Genomic DNA, 24,481 nt, shown 5'->3' with positions numbered 1-24,481 from the left:
CATGTGTCAGGAACTGTGCAAGGCCCTTTAGGAGCATTTTCTAATTTGGACCTCAGAGCAGTCCTTGGAGGTAGATACTGTAATCACCACCATTTGCAGATGAAGAAACAAGGGACAGATCTGCCTAAAGTTACACTGCTAAGATTTGAAACCAGATCTATCTGATTCCAATGCCTGTGCTCTTAACTCCTATGATACACCGCCTAAGAATCATCCTGTTTTGGTTTTGGCTTAAAAGGCCACAAATATATATGCACTGGAGGGATAACCATGTTTCCTAGTCAGCTCAGGCTGCCATAATAAAATACTATAGACTACGTTACTTAGCAGCAATTCATTTCTCACAATTCTGGAGACTGGGAAGTCTAAGATCAAGTTGTCCGTTAATCTGGTTTCTGGCCAGAGCTCTCTTCTAGGCTTTATACAGCCACCTTCTTGCTAAGCCCTCACATGGTGGAGAAAGAGCAAGTAAGTTCTGAAGTGTCTTTTCAGTTCAGTTCAGTTGCTCAGTCATGTCCAACTCTTTGCAACCCCATGAACTGCAGCATGCCAGGCCTCCCTGTCCATCACCAACTCCTGGAGTCCACCCAAACCCATGTCCATTCTATTGGTGGTGCCATCCAACCATCTCATCCTCTGTTGTCCCCTTCTTTTCCTGCCTTCAATCTTTCCCAGCATCAGGGTCTTTTCCAATGAGTCAGCTCTTTGCATCAGGTGGCCAAAGTATTGGAGTTTCAGCTTCAACATCAGTCCCTCCAATGAACACCCAGGACTTATCTCCTTTAAGGACGCTAATCCTACTGGATCAGGGCTCCATCCTTATGACCTTATTTAACCTTAATTACCTCCCTAATGGCCCTATGTCCAAATACAGTCATGTTGGGGGGGGGTTGGGATTTTAACATATGAATTCTGGGAAATCACAGACTTTCAAACAGTAACACCATTTCAAAAACTTTTTTTTTTTTTTGGCTGCACTGCATGGCATGCAGGATCTTAGTTCCCCAACCAGGGACTGAATCCACACCCCTTGCAGTGGAAGCTCAGAGTCTTAACCACTAGACTGCCAGTGAAGTCCTAACACCAGGTTAATAGCAATTCTCTCTCTTAGATGGGATTACAGGAGATTTTCACTTTCTTCTTTCACATACATATTTTCTAAGTCTGCCCTAAAGAACATATCTGCTTTTGTCATGAGACACACCTTTCTTTTTGGTTTGTAATATTTGACAATCATGAGTGGTCCCTCTGTGCTGATGGCTCAGATAGGAAGTTTCCCGTCTTCCTGTTCTCCAGTAAAAGTGGAGGCAACCTGAGTGTCCAGGGCTTCCCAGGTGGTGTGATGGGAAATCCAACTGCCAATGCAGGTTCAATCCCTGGGTCAGAAAGATCCCTTGGAGAAGGAAATGGCAAAACACTCCAGTAGTCTTGCCTGGAGAATCCCACGCACAGAGGAGCCTGGCGGGCTACAGTCCACGGGGTCACAAAGAGTCGGACATGACTGAGTGACTGAGCACACACGTAAAGCTGAGTGTCTGTCCATCAGTTTATGAATGTATAAACAAACTGTGGTATGTAATACAACAGAATATTATTCAGCTATAAAAGGAACAGAATTCTGAAACATGTTACTTAGAAGACATTATGATGAGTGAAATAAGCCAAATACAAAAGGACAAATACTGTAAGCCTCCACTCATATGAAGTCATATGAAGTACCTAGGGTAGTCAAATTCATAGAGACAGAATGCAGAAAGGTGTTGGGAGGAACAGAGAATGGAGAGTTATTGTTTAATTGGAAGGAAAGTTATGACCAACCTAGACAGCATATTCAAAAGCAGAGACATTACTTTGCCAACAAAGGTCCATCTAGTCAAGGCTATGGTTTTTACAGTGGTCATGTATGGATGTGAGAGTTGGACTATAAAGAAAGCTGAGAGCTGAAGAATTGATGGTTTTGAACTGTGGTGTTGGAGAAGACTCTTGAGAGTTCCTTGGACTGCAAGGAGATCCAACCAGTCCATCCTAAAGGAGATCAGTCCTGGGTGTTTATTGGAAGGACTGATGTTGAAGCTGAAACTCCAATACTTTGGCCACCTGATGTGAAGAGCTGACTCACTGGAAAAGACCCTGACGCTGGGAAAGATTGACGGCAGGAGGAGAAGGGGACAACAAGAGGATGAGATGGTTGGATGGCATCATTGACTCGATGGACATGGGTTTGGGTGGACTCCAGGAGCTGGTGACGGACAGGGAGGCCTGGCGTCCTGCGGTTCATGGGGTCTCAAAGAGTTGGACACGACTGAGCAACTGAACTGAATTGAACTGATAGAGTTTTAGTTTTGAATGATGAAAAAGTTCTGGAGATGGAAGGTGGTGATGGATATATAACAATGTCTGCATACTTAATACTAGTGATTTGTATACTTAAAAATGATTAAAATGGGTAAGTTTTATGTTATATATATTTTACCACAATAAAAATAATCTGTATAGTAAGTTCAGTGAATAAGAGCAGCCAGAAACCCTGAAATAAGTGATGGCAACTAATCTGTTTTAAATACTGGGTTGGCCAATAAGTTCATTAGGTTTTTCTATAGGACATAACTGAGAAATCCGAACGAACTTTTTGGCCAACCCCATATTTGGCAAATCTTTTCTTTTTTTGATGTGGACCATTTTTAAAAAGTCTTTTGAATTTGTTACAACATTGCTTCTGTTTTATGTTTTGGCTTTTGGGCCACAAGGCATGTAGGATCTTAGCTCCCCAGCCAGGGACAGAACCTGCGTGCCCTGCATTTGAAAGGCAAAGTCTTAACTACTGGACTGCCAGAGAAGTCCCATTTGCTAAATCTTAATTCATTTGAAATGATGAAATATCTTTTTTTTTTTTTTTTTTTTGGTCTCATGCTGCAGGAAAAAAAACGGTTAAAGTGGCGAATTCTTTGGTGGTCCAGACTTTAAGGACTTTGCACTTTCACTGCTGAGGGTACGGATTCGATCCCTGGTCTGGGAACTGAAATACCACAGGCTTCGTGATGGCCCAAAAAAAGGGTGGTGGGTTTGAAATGGTAAATTTTGTTATATATACTACTTTGAAGTGAAAGTCGCTCAGTCGTGTCTGACTCTTTGCGACCCTGTGGACTATACAGTCTATGGACCTCTCCAGGCCAGAATAGTGGAGTGGGTAGCCTTTCCCTTCTCCAGATATACTACTTTACCACTGTATAAAAAAAGAGTGAAGTGCCGATACACGTAACCAAAAAAACCAGGCCGAGGCTCAGACTCCACCCGCTTGTCGGTCGCTTTTGGTTCCTGTGAGGAGGTGCTGGGCGGTACAATGAGAGCATCACCTAGATTCCTGGTGGTGGCCCCAGAATGTCAGGCCTTCCTGAGTGGCATGAGAAAGGTCAAACAGGTCATACGACCCTGTAATGTGGCCCAAGAAATTCAGCGAGGGATGGGGCCGGGAGTTGGCCACCAGAGGAGTGGATGGGAAAACGAATCCTTGGGAGAAATTTGTGGAAGCGTGGAAGTCCATGGTTTGTATGGGCAGGACTGAGGGGCTCAGGGCAGCTGAAGGAGGAGAGCGAGGGAGCTGGGGAAAAAGGATTTCTGGCCAGACTCTGGAGTGTGTTAAAGATGCTAATAACAAAAGCCATCATTTACTGCCTGTTTGCTACTTATTCCACTCCATAACCCTGAGAGTCATAAGTAACTGGCCCCATTTTACATACCAGAGGATGGAGAGATAACTGTACCGAACTCTCCCTTTCAGAGCTGTTTCCACACTACTCTTGGGGTGGGGGCCAGTCAAGACCTCTCTGCCTTCTTCTCTTGGCTCTTCCCACTCTCCTCTTTCAGTAACCCATCAGGATCTGCCAGTCAGTCCTCATGCTTCCAAGGAAAAACTGACTCATCACAGTTGAAGAAGTGAGTCACTTCTTCCACTCCACCAGGCTGACCCCTTGTGGAAGGGCCCAAAGGACTGCTGTTTCCCAAAACTCCAAGGGGCACCATCCTCATTGTCACCTGGGTACCTCTTGAAGTTGTACAGTGCACAACCTGTGCAGCTGTCCTAGGCAGCTCTGGAGATATGGATGCACTTCTTTCTTTCAGGAAAATGGTGCTGGACTTCTCAAAGGTCAAGCCCAAGAAATTCTGTCTGGGAGTGAGGCTGGTTGAGTAGCCCAAGCTTCCCAGTGTTAAAAAACCTGGGGTGGGACTTCCCTGGTGGTCCAGTGGTTAAGAATCAGTCTGCTAAGACAGGAGACACAGATTCGATCCCTGCTCCAGGAAGATTCCACATGCCGAGGGACAACTAAGCCCGTGCGCTACAACCACTGAAGCCCCAGAGCCTGTGCTGGGCAACAAGAGAAGCCACTGCAGTAAGAAGCCCATGCACCGTAAGTAGCTCTCCGTAACTAGAGAAAGCCTGCACGCAGCAACGAAGACCCAGCACACCCAAATAAATAAAATTTTAAAACCTGGGATGACAAGATAATCCCATCGTTCAGTGTGAATTCTGCCATCCACCTCCTTGTCCCCCAATTCCTGCTACTTTGGACTGACCTTGACACAGGGGACTCTTGTCACCATAGATGCCCTTGGGCCACTGAGAGTTTTGTGTTCTCTGGAGCCTTGAGGTTCCTAAAGGTGTCTCAGGGCTGCCACAGAGTGGGGTGGTCTGAGGAGGGAAGGCTCTGTCCTCTTAAGGTTTATTTATTTTTTGCCTCGCTGCAGAGTTTGCAGGATCTTAGTTCCCCAACCGGGGACTGAACTCAGACTCATGGCATTGGAAGTCCTGAGTCCTAACCACCGGACGGCCGGGTAACTGCCAAGGTGTACATTTTTAATTCCCCCAAATTTTGTCCAAACGGATTCCCTAGTTTTATTATTTTTTTTAAATTCAGTTTGAACTTCACCATTCTAGATTAATTCAGCCTGGGTTTTGCCCAGCTCTGCCTCACAACTGGTGGCCTGGCAGCAGAGCACAGGACAGAGAAGCTGAGATCCAAGCGTCTTGTCCTAGAGTCAGATTCCAGCAGGAGTCAAGGTGCAGGTGAGCGAAGGCTGCTGCTGCTGCTGCTAAGTCGCTTCAGTTGTGTCCGACTCTGCACGACCCCATAGACGGCAGCCTACCAGGCTCCTCTGTCCATGGGATTTTCCAGGCAAGAGTACTGGAGCGGGGTGCCATTGCCTTCTCCAAGGGAAGGCTGGGAAGTGGGTAAATTCAGGTCTAAGGGGCTGCCTGCGAACCAACACGAATCTTCCCGCACCCAGTCCTGGCCACTGGGCTCTCACCTGCATGACCACAGGAGACCCCAAGCTGCTCTCCCTGCCTCCCCCGACAATCTACAAAAACCCACAGCTGATGCCATCACTCCCCTGCTTCTGATTGTCTTAACAGCTTCCAATCATTTCCAGCATAAAGTCAAACTCCTCACCATGGCCTCCTATCATCCCCCCAACATCTGGCTGCGGCCTCCCCTACTGACTTAATCTCACACCTCACTCCCCCCACAGGTCACTGGAGCCCAACCCCCCTGCACTGCTGCTTTCTGTTTCTTAAGCGCACCCATCACTCCCACCACAGGGCTGGTCCCCCTCCTCCTGGAAGGCCCTTCCTCCTGCAGATTTTCTTATGATGGGTCCTTTCCTGCCAGGCAGGTCCCAGCTCCAACGTCACATCCTCAGGGAGGCCTTCCTGGACCATCCCAGCCAAGCCAACTCTCCTGCCCTGGAACTCTCTAGCACATGACCCAATTTCTTTCATCCACAGCACTTATCCAATCTGTAATTAACTTGTTTGTGTTTATAAACACTGTCTGCCTCCATCTCCAGATTACAGGTTCCAGAGAACCAGGACCCCATCTGCGGGCTCACCACTGTCTTCCAGCACCTGTGACAAGGCCCTAGGTAGACACCTGATGGATCTTTATCAAGTGAATGAACAGATGATGAATTGAGGGAGTGGGCCACAGAAATGAAAGGCACATCCAGGGGTCTAGACAGCGCTGACTTGGGCAGGGGATAGGTCCTCTTTGGAAAACCAGCTGCCCAACTGCTCTGGGATTAACAGAGGGCCCTTTGAGCCAACATCTGTCAACTCCCACAGCCTGGACCAACCCATCTCCTACAGCTGGGACGGAGCCCAGATTCTTCCTGGTGTTGCCCCTCACGGACCTGTGTGCCCATCACCACATCCTCAGTGTCTAAGACTCATTGGTGGGGAACCAGGAAGGGAGGAGTCAACAGCATACTGCTTGGAAGGAGGCATAATAATGTTAATAAAAGTTGTCAGTTTTGGGGGTAGTGTATTTATGAAGAGCCCAGGCTTCAGAGGAGAAGGGGGCAACAGAGGATGAAACAGTCAGACAGCATCACTTCTACTGGATGATATGGTTAGACAAACTCAATGGACATGAATCTGAGCAAACTCCAGGAGAGAGTGAAGGACAGGGGAGCCTGGTATGCTGCCGTCCATGTTCTTGCAAAGAGTCAGACGTGACTTAGTGACTGAACAACAACAGACTCCAGGGCCAGACTCGCAGATTCAACCTCCAATAACACCACTTTGTAGCCATTTGACCTTGGATGAGTTCCTTAACTTCCAGGTGCCTCCGTTTTCTCATATCTAAATAGAACAACAGTGCTCACCTTATAGAGTTGCTCAGAATATTAAAGCATCTAAGAGAATTCCAGCAACAGACTATTTGATAATACTTACACAGATGGCCACACTAATGTGAGCACTCTTACTAAGCGCTGTGCATCCACTGGGCACCCATTTGGTTTAGGGATGGTGCTAAGCATTTCATTACCTCATCTGAGTCTCACAGTGACCTTGTGGGGGTCATAGTTATCCCCATCTTACAGTTCAAGAGACTGAGGCTCAGAGAACTGAATTTATGTACTCAAGGTTATCCAACTGGCAAATGGGAGAGACAGACCACACATCTAGGTCTGTCTGCCTTCCAAATTCTTTTCAACACATCTCACTGTTCCTCTAAAAGGCAGAGAGCTTTCCAGAGTCCCCTTTCCTGGGCCAGGCTGGGCTGCCTGTTGCATTTCCCTCCTCACCTCCCTGGCAGGGCACTCCCAGCCTTGGTCGCTCCTCTTGGAGAGGAGCTGGCTGGCTGGCTGGGATTCGTGTCTGGGTGGCAAATCAGGCAGCCAGGCTCATTTGCTTTCAATGCACGTGAGTGGGAACTGTGCCAAACTGCAGAGAGGGCATCATGACGGGGGTGGGGGTGTTGGATTTGTCAACTGCTTCCTTCTGCTCCCCGGATGTACCAGGGCCAGCACCAGCATGTGGTCTGGCATCACCAAGCTCTGAAAAAATCCTCACCAACCAGGTCTGAGCAGAGGCACCTGGAGGCCGGTCTTGCTGCTCCTGTGCGCCACCTCGAGGGCATTTCGGTTACTTGCACCACCAAGCCTGCCGAAACTGCTAGGGTGAAAACCGAAGGGCAGCTGGCAAAGTGCAACCTTCTCTGTCACAGGGGTGCCCTTGGCGGTCTGTCTCCTGGTACTCCTGCTACAGTTCCTCATACCGCCACACCTCTGCACGTGCCATTCCCTCCGCCTGGGATGCCCTCAACTGGCTGGTCTACCAGGCAATCCATCTTTCAGTTCTCAGCACAAATACTCTCTCTTCCCTGAACTCTCCTTTGACTTCTCCAGTCATGTTGAGACACTGTGTTATTATGCGTTAAGAGCTTCAAAAAACAAGCATTTTGGTGTCTCCTTGCTTAGCTTTGGAGGTCACAAACTGATGGGCTACACATGAGTTTTGTCTGAGCTACTGCATCTTAGGAAAATAGGAATATGTTGCTAACACATAAAACTGGGAATTTCTTAGGAAAATCTAGTAGGCCAGCTTTCCTTAAAAAATTGGAAGGGATGGCATGCTGGGTGTCATATCGATAAAGCAACCACCAGCTGGGGCTGGGTAGTGGGCGCCCCCTTCAGACCGGCAGGTATTCTCCACTAGTCACCCAGGTGTCCACATGCCCTCGACCCCTGGAAGATGTTGAGTTTGTAAGGAGGTGCTCAACAAACGTGCTTGCTGGGAGACTTCCCTGGTGTTCCAGTGGCTAAGACGCCTCGCTCCCCATGCAGGGGGGCCCAGGTTCGATCCCAGGTCAGGGAACTAGATTTCACATGCAGAAACTAAAGATCCTGTATGCTGCAACAAAGATCAAAGACCCTGCATGCCACAACTAAGACCCAGTGCAGCTAAAAATAAAATATTTAACAAACAAAACCAAATGTGCTGACTTAATGGATGAATGCATGAATGAACAAATGAGCGAATGAATGGAAGACAAAGAAGGAATGGAGGTAAAGAGTGCAGGAAACAGTCTGAGTGGTGGGTAAAGTGAGTTTACAAGACTTGCTTCTCTCCCTCTGGGGTGCCCACCCCTAGTACTGAAGCAGCAGGAAATGGCACAGCTGTTGGAAGGACAAACATACTCTGCCTGACCAACCCTCGGAGAAAGAAGGCATTCTCGAGGGAGCCAAGAGACTTCCAGGCCACAGGGCAAAGTACGGAGAGGAGCCTGAAGGTATAAACCCTGACGCAAATGTCCAATGTGCTTCTTATAGCATCAAACCCAGAAATGGGTTACTGGCCAGCGTTTCATTTTTGGATGAGACAATCCTTCTTGATGCAGGGCTGTCCTTCACATTCCGGGACATCTAGCATCAGTGGCCGCTGCCTACTAAATGCCAGAAGCGCCCCTCCCTGCCCTCCCATTATTACATTGCAGTATAGACTGTGTCCCTCAGGCGAAAATCCATATGCTAAAGCCCTAACTTCCAGTGTGATAGTATTTGGCGGTGGGGCCTTTGGGACATTATTAGGTTTAGATGAGGTCAAGAGGGTGAAGTTCCATGATGGGATTAATGTCCTCGGAAGAATGAGAGAGACCACAGGGAATTCCCTGGTGATTAGGCCTTCTACTTCTACTGTAGGAGGCACAGGTTTACCCCTGGTAGGGAGAACTAAGATCCCACATGCCGCACGACACAGCCAAAAAAAAAAAAGGGGAAGAGAGACCAGAGCATGAAATCTCCCTCTTTCTCTGTCTCTCTCAGTTCAGTCACGTGTAGACACAGTGAGAAGGCGGCTGTCTGCAAACCAGGAAGTTCAGTTCAGTTCAGTTGCTCAGTCGTGTCCAGCTCTCTGTGACCCCATGGACTGCAGCATGCCAGGCCTCCCTGTCCATCATCAACTCCCGGAGTTTGCTCAAATTCATGTCCATCGCATCGGTAATGCCATCCAACCACCTCATCCTCTGTCGTCCCCTTCTCCTCCTGCCTTCAATCTTTTTTTTTTTTTTGCCTTCAATCTTTCCCAGCATCAGGGTCTTTTCCAATGAGTCTGTTCTTGGCATCAGGTGGTCAAAGTATTGGAGCTTCAGCTTCAGCATCAGTCCTTCCAATGAATATTCAGGACTGATTAGTTTAGAACCAAGAACTATGCCTCAATTCCGAGGCATCGCCTGTGGCAGACAATGCCAATCGATCACAGAACTCTCTTCTTCCCTGGTAGGATGTAGCCTCAGATTCGTGCTCCAAGCAGAGAGCCTCTACTCATCGGCTGGAGCTGGCACTCAGCTGCCACGGTGGGGATGCTCAGCACAGCTGCCCCATCAACATCCCAGGCCTGTTTGATCTTCATAAAACCTTAAATGACCTAATTTCTGTGCCCTTTTTTCTTTCCAATGTCAGTCTTACTGGTGCATGCGTGCTTAGTTACTTCAGTCGTGTCCGACTCTCTGCGACCCCATGGACCATGGCCTGCCGGGCTCCTCTGTTCATGGGATTCTCCAGGCAAGAACACTGGAGTGGGTTGCCATTTCCTTCTCCAAATCTGACCTAGTCTAATTGGTACATTAGGCCTAAAAGATTGAGAGCAGGAGGAAAAGGGGATGACAGAGGATGAAATGGTTGGATGGCATCACTGACTCAATGGGCGTGAGTTTGAGCAAACTCCGGGAGTTGGTGATGGACAGGGAGGCCTGGTATGCTGCAGTCCATGGGGTCGGAAAGAGTTGGACATGACTGAGCGACTAAACAACAAAAAAGCCCAAAAGAACTGGGCAGCTTCCAAACATACTCCCCTAGAAGTCAATACCCTTACCATTCCTTCCAGGCACCCGAGCATCCAATATGGCCCATGGATGCTAATCATTTGCCTTGATCCACCGTTAAGCCACTTCCTGGCCTGGCCTGCTCTCCCTTTGCTCTGGTTCTTCTGCTCTGACCTCTGACTTCCCTCCCGGGCCACAATGCACACTCCTCTATCCACAGTTTCTCCTTGCTGATCTCATCCAGGTTAGCGGCTTCAAGTGCGAGCTACATATTAACAACTAAAATTTGTATTTCCAGCCCAGGCTTTCTTCCTGAATTCCAGCGTGGTATAACCTACTGCATATTCAATTTCTTCACCTGAGTGGTTTGTACACCCCTAAATCCAACATATCCAAACGTGACCCCTTGATCTCCCACCTCAAGCCTGACCGACACAGAGTCTTCCCCATACCAGTTCACAGTATCTCCATCCTCACAGACACTCACATGAAAAGTCCTGGAGGCATCCTGACACTTATTCTTCTCTTGTACTCCACATCCAATCTGTTAGGAAATCCTGATAGCTCTCCTTTCAAAATATATCCAGGGTCAGGACTTCCCTGGTGGTCCGGTGGTTAAGACTCCAGCTTCCACTGCAGGGGGCGAGGGTTTGATCCCTGGTTGGGGAACTAAGATTCCACATGATGCAGGGTACGGCCCCGCTAAAACATATACCCGGGGTCTCCCACTTCTCCCCACCTCCACGCTGTCACTCTGATCCAAGCCACCCTCACATCTTCCCCGAATTATCGAAACAGCCTCCTGGCTGGTCTCTGCTTCTGTCTGTGGCCCTGACAACCTAACACAGCAGCAAGAGGGATTCTGATAAATTCACTCATAGAATCCCCACGCTCAGTACCCTCCAGGGGCTCCTTTTCACACCATCTTCCAACTCCCACCTTCACTTATTCACTCCAGACCCACCGGCCACCTCACCGCTCCCTGACCCTGCCAAGCACACTCCCACTTGCAGGCCTTCTGTTTGGAATGACCCCAGTGTCCGGCTAACTCCTCGTTTCTTTCATGTTTTTGCGCACAGGTCATCTCTTCAATGAGGGCTCTCCTGACCACTGCAGTGACCACCCTTTCCAACCTGCCAATGCAGGCAGATATAAGAGATGTGGGTTCGATCCCCGGGTTGAGAAGATCCCCTGGAGAAGGGCATGGCAACCCACCCCAGTATTCTTGCCTGGAGAATTCCATGGACAGAGGAGCCTGGAGGGCTACAGTCCATGGGGTCGCAAAGAGTCGGATATGACTAAGCGATTAAACAACAATATTTACTTATCATATGTATTACCAGTTTCCCCCATTAGAATATGAGGCTTTCCTGATAGCTTAGTTGGTAAAGAATCTACCTGCAATGCAGGAGACCCTGGTTCAATTACTGGGTAGGGAAGATCCGCTGGAGAAGGGAAAGGCTATCCACTCCAGTATTCTGGCCTGGAGAGTTCCACGGACTGTATAGTCCATGGGGTCACAAAGAGCTGGACACGACTGAATGCTAATAAAGTAATGCTCAAAATTCTCCAAGCCAGGCTTCAGCAATATGTGAACCATGAACTTCCTGATGTTCAAGCTGGTTTTAGAAAAGGCAGAGGAATCAGAGATCAAATTGCCAACATCCGCTGGATCATCGAAAAAGCAAGAGAGTTCCAGAAAAACATGCCAAAGCCTTTGACTGTGTAGAACACAATAAACTGTGGAAAATTCTGAAAGAGATGGGAATACTAGACCACCTGATCTGCCTCTCGAGAAATCTATATGCAGCTCAGGAAGCAACAGTTAGATCTGGACATGGAACAACAGACTGGTTCCAAATAGGAAAAGGAGTTTGTCAAGGCTGTATATTGTCACCCTGCTTATGTAACTTATATGCAGAGTACATCATGAGAAACGCCGGACTGGAAGAAACACAAGCTGGAATCAAAGTTGCCAGGAGAAATATCAATAACCTCAGATATGCAGATGACACCACCCTTATGGCAGAAAGTGAAGAGGAACTCAAAAGCCTCTTGATGAAAGGGAAAGTGGAGAGTGAAAAAGTTGGCTTAAAGCTCAACATTCAGAAAACGAAGATCATGGCATCCGGTCCCATCATTTCATGGGAAATAGATGGGGAAACAGTGGAAACAGTGGCAGACTTTATTTTTTTGGGCTCCAAAATCACTGCAGATGGTGACTGCAGCCATGAAATTAAAAGACGCTTACTCCTTGGAAGGAAAGTTATGACCAACCTAGATAGCATATTCAAAAGCAGAGACATTACTTTGCCAACAAAGGTCCGTCTAGTCAAGGCTATGGTTTTTCCTGTGGTCACGTATGGATGTGAGGGTTGGACTGTGAAGAAGGCTGAGTGCTGAAGAATTGATGCTTTTGAACTGTGGTGTTGGAGAAGACTCTTGAGAGTCCCTCAGACTGCAAGGAGATCCAACCAGTCCATTCTGAAGGAGATCAGCCCTGGGATTTCTTTGGAAGGAATGATGCTAAAGCTGAAACTCCAGTGCTTTGGCCACCTCATGCGAAGAGTTGACTCATTGGAAAAGACTCTGATGCTGGGAGGGATTGGGGGCAGGAGGAGAAGGGGACGACAGAGGGTGAGATGGCTGGATGGCATCACTGACTCGATGGACGTGAGTCTCAGTGAACTCCGGGAGTTGGTGATGGACAGGGAGGCCTGGTGTGCTGCGATTCATGGGGTCACAAAGAGTCGGACATGACTGAGCGACTGAACTGAACTGAGTGACTTTCACTTTCACCCATTAGAATAAAGGCCTCATACCCGCAAGGATTTTGTCTCTTTTGCTCACTGCTATATCCTTGGCACCTAGAATACTTCTTGGCACACAGTAGGCCCTCAATAAATATTTGATGAATGAGTGACATGATAATTCAAGGTTGATACCATTTCTGCCCCAAACCCAGAGGTCCCAATCCAGGTACCGGCTCTCAAGACCTGTTTCATTGGGTTCAACTTGACTTTGAGGATGTTCCCCAGACAGCAATGGGATAACAGTGATTGGTCAGGCACCCCAGTGAAGGAACCATGCCTCTGATTCAGAGGCCTCCCCCGCCACCCTTATTGCGTGGGTCCTAGGAATTGGAGTCAGTGCAACATAGGAAGCTTCCTCCTTTTCCCTGCCTCGGGATTCCTCCAGTAAGACAGAGAGACACACGCACACGCTGAACAGGACTTCTGGGGTGCAGAGGTCCACGGCTGCCTTTACCTTTCCATCGACGGTCTTTTTGGAGAGGAGGTGGCTGATGACTTGGAGTCCACAGAGTCTCTCCTGAAAGGAAGAGAAAGTGGAGATGAGATGCTTTGGTCGGTGAGCATCAGTGCTGGCCTAGAGAAATCCGAGTCTGGGGAGGAAGCATCCCAGAGCCAGGAGTGCTGGGCTGGGGATGACCAAGTCCACCTGGACCCCAGCTGCCTGGCAGGGGGAGCCCCAGGAGGTACTGGCTGGTCCCCTTCACCTGCCCACCATCAAATGAGGTAAGAGGAGGGAAGGAGACCAAGATCTGCCAAGCACCAAATACGTGTCGGATGTGGCCCATGTGTTACGTCGTGTGTTACTAATTATAATAACTAATTCTCAGCAGGCCCTTCCTCCTAGCTGTCAGGCAGGCCTTGGCTAGCTGGAACCGATGGACTGAACTCCTTGGATGATCACTTCTCATGAGGAGTAGGAATAAATCAGCCGCAGCCTCCCCTGTGGCACCTTAAGAGGAGGGGAGAAGGACGTGGGCCTCAGAGCTGCAAGAACTGGGTTTAAAATGGAAGTGAGAAAGGAGGGTGCAAACTTAGATGCATACTGGGTCTGAGGCCAGGCAAGAGGACTAATGCCTAGCAGAGGAGAAGACGAAAAGGAAATACATCCAAATGCTGAGTGACTGAAGTCACTCAGTCATGTCCGACTCTTGGCAACCCCGTGGACTGTAGCCTATCAGGCTGCTCTGTCCATGGGATTCTCCAGGCAAGAATACTGGAGTGGGTTGCCATTTCCTTCTCCATTTCTGAAGGTTGCTCAGTCGTGTCCGACTCTTTGCGACCTCATGGACTATACAGTCCATGGAATTCTCCAGGCCCAAATACTGGAGTGGGCAGCCTTTCCCTTCTCCAGGGGATCTTCTCAACCCAGGGATCAAACCCTGGTCTCCCACATTGAGGGTGGATTCTTTACCAGCTGAGCCACAAGGAAGCCCAAGAATACTTGATTAGGTAGCCTATCCCTTCTCCAGGGGATCTTCCCAACCCAGGAATCGAACCAGGGTCTCCTGCATTGCAGGCAGATTCTTTACCAACTGAGCTATGAGGGAAGCCCATAACCAAATGCTGCTGCTAAGTTACTTCAGTCGTGTCCAACTCTGTGCGACCCCATAGACGGCAGCCCAAACGCTAGCCGTAGTTATATCGGGGTGATGGGATTAGAAGTGAAAAATTCCCCCCCGCCCCATTCTACGAAATACATGTAGCTACATTCTTTTTAGGGCTTCCCATGGTGGCACAGTGGTAAAGAATCCATGTGCCAATGCAGGAGATGCAAGAGACTCGGGTAAGAAGCCTGGGTCGGGAAGATCCCCTGGAGTAGGACATAGCAAGCCACTGCAGTATTCTTGCCTGGAAAATTCCATGGGCAGAGGAGCCTGGGTGGGCTACAGTCCATGGCCTCAAAAAGAGTCAGACACGACCGAGCACACTTATACACATCCTTTTTACTGTATAGAATGTATTTTCCCCTTTCATAGTTTTTGTCACATTAATCTGCTTGTGAATTGTAACTCCTGTTCCCCATGTCACTTACCCAGCTCTCTCTTTCCCCTTTAAATCATTTATTTATTTATTTTCGGCTGCCCAGGGTCTTCGCTGCTGCACTTGGGCTTCCTCTAGACGCAATGAGCAGGGGCTACCCTCGAGTTGTGGTGCGCGGGCTTCTCACGGCAGTGGCTTCTCTTATCAGCAAGCACAGGCTCTAGGGCTTCGGGATCTGTAGTTGTGGTGCATGGATGGGCATGTGGGATCTTCGTGGGCCAGGGATCACACCCATGCCCCCTGCACTGGCAGGCAGACTCTCAACCAGTGGATCACCAGGGAAGTCCCCAGTTCTCCTTTTTAATTCCAGTGTAGGTGTCACCATCTAACAGACCACATAATTTGCTTACTTATTTTATGCTTTGTCCAAGCAACCTACCAGGTAAATATCACAAGAGCAGAATATGGTGGGCTTTGTTCCCCGTGGTGGACGCTGTCTATGCCGAGTCCCCATCATCCCTTGGGCACTCCTCCCAAATGCACTGGGACCCAAGGACTTCCTTCTCCAAGATCCCCTGGGGCTCTGCCTGTGCCAGCCAGCGCCAGCAGGCTGATGGGCAGAAATCGCAGGGGAGTTAACAACCCCAGGAGCAGCCCTCCACCAAACAAGTGGGAATAGATGGGCAAGTACTCCAGCTTCCTCAGCCCTCTAGTGGATCGACTGAAGTGTGTCCTCCACCATCTCCAGCAGGATTTAACCCCTGGCTTCCCTTGTAGCTCAGATGGTAAAGAATCTGCCTACAATGCAGGAGACCTGGGTTCGATTCTTGGATTGGGGAGATCCCCTGGAGAAGGAAACAGCCACCCATTCCAGTATGCTTGCCTGGAGAATCCCATGGACAGAGGTAGCTGGCAGACTACAGTCCATGGGGTCACAAGAGTCACGACTTAGTGATTTAACCACCACCACTCAGGGCAGTAACCTGCTCAGGAATACACCCTGTGCCGGTTCCCCTCCCTTACCTGTCTCATTTCCTCTCTCCTCTGTCTGCATTTCCTGAAATCACTTCTCAAATAAACCTCTTGCACTTAAATCCATATCTCAGGGTTTGCTTCTGGGAAGCCCAATCTAATATATTCAACTCAACTGACTTCTCCTACGTGAACAGAACAGTGCCTGCACAGAGTAGGTGCTCTATAAATATTTGTTGCTGAAGGCTGTGAAGTCAAACAGTAAAGAAATGATTTTTTTAAAATGTGGAAAAAGAAACCTCCCCAGAGGTAAGATCATTTACGTTTAAGATCCTTCCCTCTGCATCTTTTTCTCATGCATACAAACATACATGACATTTACACTCTAAAAAGGGAGGCAGTGACATGCTTCCCAGGTGGCGCAGTGGTAAAGAATCCACCTGCCAATGCAGGAGACATGGTTTCGAGCCCTGGGTCAGGCAGATCCTCTGGAGAAGGAAATGACAACCCACCCTTGTATTCTTGCCTGGACAGAAGAGTCTGGAGGGCTACAGTCCATGGGACTGCAAAGACTTGGACATGGCCGAGCAGTGGAGCGGTGCACAGAGCACAGGACAGTGACGTGAGCTGAAGTCCCAGCCCTGCCCCTGGGCAGGTCATCTTCTTTGAGCATCAGCTCCCTCATCTGTCCAATGCTGGGAAAAGGACCTGTGTTTGTGGGCTGGCTAGAAGGAAGACTCTAGATCATTAACGTCCCTACTTCAGTTCCCACCATGAAGAACTCCTCAGTGCTCCCTAATCCTAGGTATCTGATTTCTTCTTTTCCAGATAACAATAAGGCTCCTGCATGGATTTCCAGCTCCCATCTCATTCTCCACGTGGCTTGGGGGACAGCAGGTGAGAAAGTTTCAGGTGCCAGCTCTTAACGATCCTGTGGACCTCTGCCCCAGCTTAAACACAGGGGGAGGCAGCAGAGAGGGAGGGGGCAGAGACCTTCCTTTGCATGTCCCCTCCAGTCCCACACTGGGCCCTGGGAGCTCCTCTGTGGGGTCCCCCCCTGACTGCCCCACGGGGATGGACAGGTACAGGCAGAGCTGGGAGCTGAGATTCTTGCAGTGGGAGAAAGGAAGGGAGACATGGGTCTCTCCTCTCCCTGGGACTCCCCATTTTCTGGCCTTTCCTCAATGCTTTTTAGAACAAACCAGAAAAATTCTGCCATTTTTGAGAAGGATCATTATGAAAACTATTCAGGAACATGAAAAAAATGCCTAGAATACATTAGGAAGATAAATAAACAGGGATGTAATTGTCCCTTGTGTCTACAGGAACGGTAAAATTATGTAAGTAGATCAGGACTGGAAGGGAAGAGGAAGAAAATACAAGCTGTTTCCTTTTTCAGAAGCGGCACACTGCGGAGAAATATTTTTAATTCTTATTTTAAATTTTAGTAATGTGGTTACAGTGTTTATATAATAATGTGGTTATAGTGTTTATATATGATAATAGTCAATTAAGAAAGTTTAAAAGAAAGGAATTTCACCAACGGAACTGAAATAGGACCCCTGCCCACTGGATTCTCCCAGCAAGGTAGGGGGACAACCACCCCACTCTCTGCTCAGCCACGGAGACAACTTCATCTCATAGCTCCAGCTGTGAAAAGTGAGCTGGCATCAACAATTTAACACCCCAGGATGCTGTTAAATGTAAAATGCTGGTTATAAAACAGTATTATAGTGTGATTCTAATTTTCTAAGAAAATATAACTCTCTCTCTATATATATATACACACACACATATGTTCTTAAAAAGATGAGAAAGATATACATCAAGATGTTAACAGTGATCATTTCTGTTATTTTCTTCTTGTGTTTGACTTTCTAAACTTTTTACTCTAAATGTGACTCACTGTTGGAAAAAATATATGATGTGAAAAGGCTGCTAAATAGTATATGCAGTTTAATTCCATTTTATTAATACAATAAGTATTTCATGGGTAGATGCACAGGAAAAAGCCTAGAAGGCTATAAACATATATACACATATAGGGAAAGGCAACCCACTCCAGTACCCTTGCCTGGAAAATCCCATGAACAGAGAAGCCTGGGAGGCTGCAGTCCATGGGGTCACAAAGAGTCGGACACGACTGAGCGACTTCACTTATCACTTGCTTATAGTTATATACATTTTAGGGCTTCCCAGGTGGCTCAGTGATAAAGAATCTGCCTGCTAACATAGGAGATGTGGGTTTTGAGAAGATCCCCTGAAGGAAATGGCAACCCATCCAGTATTCCTGCCTGGAGAATTCCATGGACTGAGAAGACTGGTGGGCTTCAGTCCATGGGGGTTGTGAAGAGGGGACACGACTGAGGGACTGAGCTCTGCATATAAACTTTATATATAATGAGATAATGACATTCATTTTTCAGGTCACAACAGTGAATCTCAGAGCCTAAGGATGTAAGTGATTAAGTTCAGCCTAGAAATTCGCTTTCTGCTTTCCAGCTGTCTCCTCGCCCACACCTGTCGTCTCAGTAGGCCTTTAAAGGAAATCCCTTTGCTGATCATTCGGTGGGATTTGGGGACGGAGCTAAAGGAAACACCTGTGCCCAAGCTACCATCTGTACCCAGATGTCTACACTCCCTATTCCACAGACTAGTCCCATATCCCATTTGCTCTCCTCGCCCAACACTTCAGCCTCTAGTCTTCAACTGTATATCACAAGATCCTGGTCCTTCATTTATTTGCCAAGGTACTTAGAACCAAACTTCCCTGGTAGCTCAGACAGTGAAGAATCTGCCTGCAATGAAGGAGACCCAAATTCGATCCCTGGGTTGGGAAGATTCCCCTGGAGAAGGGAATGATGACCCACTCCAGTATTCTTACCTGGAGAATTCCATGGACAGAGGAGCCTGGCGGGCTACAGTCCATGGGGTCACAAAGAGTCGGACACAACTGAGCAACCAACACTTTCACTTTCAGAACCAAACAGGTGCTCCCGACATGGCTAGACCAGCCAGAGCATGAATTTTCCACAGGGGATTGTGCTGGTACAGCTGGGCCTGGCAATGCTCAGTAAATGCTCACTCCATGCTAGGCATGGGGGATCACAGGATCCCTGGAGGCCAGCCTTTTAATCCCTTTGGGAAAACCAAACACACCATGTGAAACATTAAATGCCAATGACCATTCCTCCAAGTGGGGTATGATTGCAAAATTAGCAGAATGAAAGGAATAGAACATTCAGAAGATTCCAAGCTGACAAGTACTGCATCTTAAAAAGCGGGCTACAGAATTGATGGTAACTATAGAAAACAGAGAAAAACATATACCAAAGTATTCCCAGTGATTATTTTTGGGTGGTGGGAATGTGATTTTTTCATACTTTTTAAATCTTTTCCATGATTTCTACAACAGATTTATTTATTTATCCTTGGCCACACGGGTCTTCACTGCTGGGGAAGGGCTGTCTCTGGTCGAGGTGGGCAGGCTCTACGCTCCAGTGGCAGCGTGCAGGCTTCTCACTGTGGGGGCTTCTCTCGTTGCGGAGCACAAGCTCTCCGGCACAAGGGCTTCTGTAGTTGCAACACACGTGCTCTACAGTTGTAGCCCATGTGCTCAGTAGCTGTGGGTTGTGGGTTCTAGAGCTCAGACTCAGTACTTGTGGTGCACAGGCTTAGTTGCCCTGAGGCAGACAGAATCTTAGTATCTGGACCAGGGATCGAACCCAAGTCCTCTGCATTGCAAGGCAGATTCTCAACCACTGGACCACCAGGGAAGTCCCAGAATTACAGTACTTTCAAAAATTAAACAAGGGTGATAAAAATATGTTATAGGGTTTCCCTGGTAGTCCACTGGTTAAGAATCCACCTGCCAATGCGAGGGACATGGGTTCGATCCCCGGCCCCGGAAGATTGGGACCAGAGCAACTAAGCCTGTGTGCCACAGCTACTGAGCCTGCACCCTAGAGCCTGAGAGCTGCAACTACTGAAGCCCGTGTGCCTAGAGCCTGGGCTCCACAGCAAGAGAAGTCACCGTAGTGAGAAGCCCAAGCACCATAACTAGAGAGCTGCCCCCACATGCTGCAAGGAGAGAAAGCCCACGCACCGCAATAGACCCAGCATAGCCGAAAATAAATTAATTAAATGAATACAACTTTTAACAGTTTAAAATGTTGGTAGATCACAAGTCATACTGTCTGTACCTAGTACCATCGTTTACTAATCAGTGTCATCTAATCTCAGTCCCTTATCTATTAAATGACCTCCTCCAGAAGGAGTTAAGTGATCTGACTAGCCATGTAGGGAACAGGTAGGACCTACTAATACGTCCATGAAGGCTTTTATCTACCATCGTGGATAAGGCCATTTGGGTTGATCAGCAAGTCATGCACTGGGACTTCTCTGGTGGTCCAGTGGCTAAGACTCTGTGCTCCCAATGCAGGGACCTTGGGTTCAAATCCTGGCCAGGGAACTAGATCCCACATGCTGCAATGAAGACACGGCACAGCTAAATAAATAAATATTTTTTAAAAGTCATGCATTTTTGGAGACCCTGGCTGGGGTGGGCAAGGGGGAACAGACACAGAGTTGAGACCTCAGCAGAGGTCTGAGGGTCTGACAAAGATGGGGCTCCCACTCTGTTACATAATGGCTGTGTGACCCTGAGAAAGGCCCTGCTCCCCAGTCTTCAGCTTCCTTATTGCTGAAGGCGATTTTAACTAAAAAGCCAGCAAAATACGCCTTCTCTGTGGACAAGTAAGTTCCCAGCCCCATTCACCTGGAACCCTGACGAAGGTGGACCGTCAAGCTGTATCCCTAAGTGACACCGAGTCTAGAGCAAAGGAGCCCTGATTGGTAAACTGTGTCTAGACGGGAAAGGACTATGAAAGAACTATCAACGATTTACGGAAAAACCGCAGCTTGGGGCTACCCCGAGTGCTGTGAATCTTGTAACTGGTCATTGCCCTTGCTGGAATCCTGGAGACCTGGTTTATGGGACTTATCAACTGCAGTATGTGGAGCGAGTTCCCGCCCTCGGTGGTCTCATTCTTTGCACCTGGGAATGTCATCCGGGTGGGCAGGAGAACAGCTCTGGACACAGCCTGGTCCCTATGACAAGGGTCCCCAACCTCCAGGATCTAAGGACTGATGACCTGAGGTGCAGCTGATGTAACAGTAATGGAGATTAAAGTGTACGATAAGTGTAACGTGCTTGCATCATCCGGAAAGCATCCTCCTCTCCCCTCCTGCCACCTCACCACCCATGGGAAAACTGTCTTCCATGACACTGGCCCCTGGTGCCAACAAAGGTTGGGGACCACTGCCCTGTGAGAAGTCTTGGTGATGAGGAACACCGCGGTGATGAGAAGCTGCCCTGCTGGCACGCTGCATCTCCTGTCCCTGCATCCTTCAAGGTGAAGCCCCGCCAGGGACGGCCTATTTGAGTCTCGTGAGTCAGTCTGGCGGGGCCAAGAAGGCCCCCAGAGGGGGCACTGTAGAGGGAAATACAATACCCACCTCCTGGTGTGTGAAGATGAAAAGACGTTATACAAACAGGAGTGCTGTCAGAGGACGTGTTGCGTGTCAGCCCCCTTCTCCCATCCCAGAACGAGTACCTGTCTTTGGGCTCTTCCACCCGTTTTTTCCTTGGTGGAGAAAGACTTGTCTCTGGCTTCCAATCCGAACAGTCAAGCCCTTTTTCCTTCTTCTTGGCTTTTACTCTTTCCTCTCCTTTTTCTCCTTTGGGGGTTGCTGGGGAATCTAAAAACAGAATCATGACATTGTTCCTCAACTCACTCTGTCTCAGCCAAACCCAAGACTTTGGGGGAGAAAGGAGCGAAGGGCAGGGACGCGGGCAGCCTCACCCCTCTCCCAACAAATGCGCGTTTACACACGAATGCACATACAGTGTGCACACGTGGGTGCAAGCTCAAGCTCACGCATGGGGACAGAAAGACATCTCCGCACACCAATGTGTATGTACAGATGTGTACACACACATGAAACACACAGAAATACACACGTAGGGACACAGACACGAAAACTCGCCCATCATTAAAACTACCCCACATTTGTGGAGTAGACAAACCCTGGCACTCCCACTGGGGGTCGTAGCTGAGTCATTCAACAGCCATACTCTGGGTACCTGCTATAAGCCAGCACCCAGGTGCGGGGAGAAACACTCGGCCCCGGGGACCCGGCCCCTCACCCAGCAGCTGCTTCCAGTTCCTGATGAGGACTTTGGCCAAGGCCACCACCTCCTTGTTGGAGCAGTGCTTGCGGACCCCGTTCACGGCGACTCCAATCCTGGTGGTCTGCAAAGGGAGAAGGCCAGGAGCCAGCCTGGGAATCAGGACATGCTGGACTGGCTGTCCTGGTTGGCAAGACCTGCTCCAGGGCACCCATCCCCTTGCCCTGGCCCAGGCTCCCCAGGGCTTCACCCTGGAACTGTGGCTGAGGTTATCACCCTGACTTTATAATGGACCTGCTGCCCTGAGTGAGGTCGGTGCCCAAGGCCCGGCCCCCCGCCTGCAGGGGTAACTGAAGCTTTGAAGTAAAGCTGGGGTGGCAGTGCTGGGGGCCACAGGCCTGGCTGGTGCCCAGGACTCTTCCCTGTTCTCTGCCCTCTGGTGTCCTGGAGTTCAAATTTTAGCCTAAGACACAACTCTGGCTACTTTACAGCTTGGGTATGTGCTAACTTTTCAGGGCCAAGAGCTTCTGGCAGAGTTTTGGAGGCCACATGGAAAATGCAAAAACAGGGGAGGCTTTCACCTTTCCCCGAGACACTGGCCTCCTGGATCCCAGAAACCTCGGGTCTTAGGAACTTGGGGGTTCAAAGAAAGCGAGTCAGTCTTGTCCCCAGATCCAGAGGGCCCCGAGGGCTTAGAAAGCTTCCGTTGCCATCTGCAGGCTTCTGTTCCCACACCTAGAGTACCTCAAGACCCCCCCTGCTGCCTTCCCTTCAGAAATCCTTCCAAGACCCCCTCCTGGGAGGGTTCCCCCATAAAGGTCTTTCCTTCCTGCACAAGGTCGCCCACCTGCCGCCGGCACTGCCCCAGGGGCTGCCCATCGCCACCCACCTGGAGCAGCTGGATGGACATCTGCCAGCTGCCGAGCTTCTTCAGGAGGTCCAGGGCCCCTTCCTGTGGGAGGCCACAAGGTCAGGGCTGAAGCCCGGGGGGGGTCTGCCCAGGCCCCTCTCTGACCATTGCGCAGTCTTGGTGGGAGGGAGGGCGGCAGGAGGTAAGGAAGGCGGCTAGTCCAGGGACAGATCCAGGCAGGCAAGCAGTCAGAGGAGAGGCGAGGAAGAGGAGGAGCAGAGAAGGGCCAGCTTCTGCCCCAAACCAGCTCTCTGACTTCACCTCCCGCCACGCATCTGGGTTCCAGCCCGTCTGAGCAGGGTCCAGCCCTACCCACTCACCCTGACCCCCTGACCCCCTCATTCTGCTGTCCTTCCACTGGGAATGCTCTCCCCTTCCCCATCTCTTCCTCTGAAGTTAATTACCTCATGCTTTACTGCTTCTGCTTTTATGTCTGTATCTGCCTCCCTTCACTTCCCAACCGTGACCTTCTGTAGGTTGAGGACTGCAGCTTTTATTTTATTTTTTTAAAAACAGCTTTGTTGGGGTATAATTGGCATACAATAAACCACACATATTGTAAGCTACAATTTGGTGAGTTTTGACATAATGTGTACATCCATGAAGCTATCGCCACAATCAAGATAAGTGCATAGTCAGGGAGTTCCCTGGTGGTCAGGGGTTAGGACTCTGCGCTTCTACTGCAGGGGACATGGGTTCAATTCCTGTTTGGAGAAATAAGATCCTGCCAGCTGTACAGTGCAGCCCAAACAAACAGCATCCCTGACATTTTCCTGGCACCCCTTGGTAATCTACCCCTCTCTGCACCCCCAACCCCAGGCACCAGTAGTCTACTTTCTTGCATTTTTAAGGATGTCACAGAATGTGACTGTAATGGACTTTTTGGCTGGCTTCTTCGCTTGGTGTTACCATGCCGAGGTTCCGTGCACACTGCTGCGCAGAGCCACAGCTCCTTTTTGTTACTGGGCTGTTTGCCGCTGTGGGCAGAGGCCACAGTTTGTCGGCCCATTCACCTGTGAATGGTACCGTTCGGCAGTTTCCGATTTGGGCCTGCTGCAAATAAGGCGGCTGGGAGCATTCGAGTTTTTCTGAAGATATGTACTTTCTTTTCTCATGGGTAGAGAGGACTGTGTAATCTCTGAGACCTTTGAGTTCAGCACACAGCCCAGTGCTCCCTGAGTGAATGGATAAAGCAGAAAGCAGAGGCGGGAAGGGGAAGAGGGAGGAGAAGACAAGAGACGCAGCTGTGAAACCCCGTTGGTTGCCAGGCCCTGAACCGCCCCCGTCCTCTTTCGGTCTTCTCTGTCTTGCCACCCACTTCCTAGAAGCCAGCCCCAGCCTCCTGTCCTGATCAGGTCCCTGGGAAGCACCAGCTGACCGTGTCCTGTGCGTCCTGTGCCCTGGCCCCACTGTGCAGTGCCAGCTGCCAACCCTACCCTACCCGGCTTCCTGGGCCACATCCCCCCACTGCCCTCTGTCAGCCCTCAGTCTCCCTTAGAACTTGGGTTCATAGTAT

The 24,481-nt window shown here is 49.2% G+C and overlaps 1 protein-coding gene across 4 annotated transcripts in view; it reads right to left on the bottom strand.

Moving 5' to 3' along the window:
* TCEA3 (transcription elongation factor A3) overlaps positions 1 to 24,481 on the bottom strand; it is a 45,771-nt gene that overhangs the window by 16,074 nt on the left and 5,216 nt on the right. For all 4 annotated transcript variants that reach the window (XR_009490746.1, XM_059875197.1, XM_059875199.1 and 1 more), the window contains 4 exon segments: positions 22,945 to 23,007; positions 22,074 to 22,179; positions 21,481 to 21,625; positions 13,368 to 13,430 (listed from right to left, as the gene is read on the bottom strand). Coding sequence is in view for 3 of the 4 variants with exons in the window: in XM_059875197.1 (XP_059731180.1) it covers positions 13,368 to 13,430; positions 21,481 to 21,625; positions 22,074 to 22,179; positions 22,945 to 23,007 (377 nt within the window). In the remaining variant the exon portion in view is untranslated.

Source organism: Bos taurus, chromosome 2 (assembly GCF_002263795.3).
Source record: "Bos taurus isolate L1 Dominette 01449 registration number 42190680 breed Hereford chromosome 2, ARS-UCD2.0, whole genome shotgun sequence".
In the NCBI taxonomy this organism is placed as follows: Eukaryota; Metazoa; Chordata; class Mammalia; order Artiodactyla; family Bovidae; genus Bos; species Bos taurus.
The sequence above is the reverse complement of the archived record's forward strand: the minus strand, read 5'-3'. Positions and strand labels throughout refer to the sequence as shown.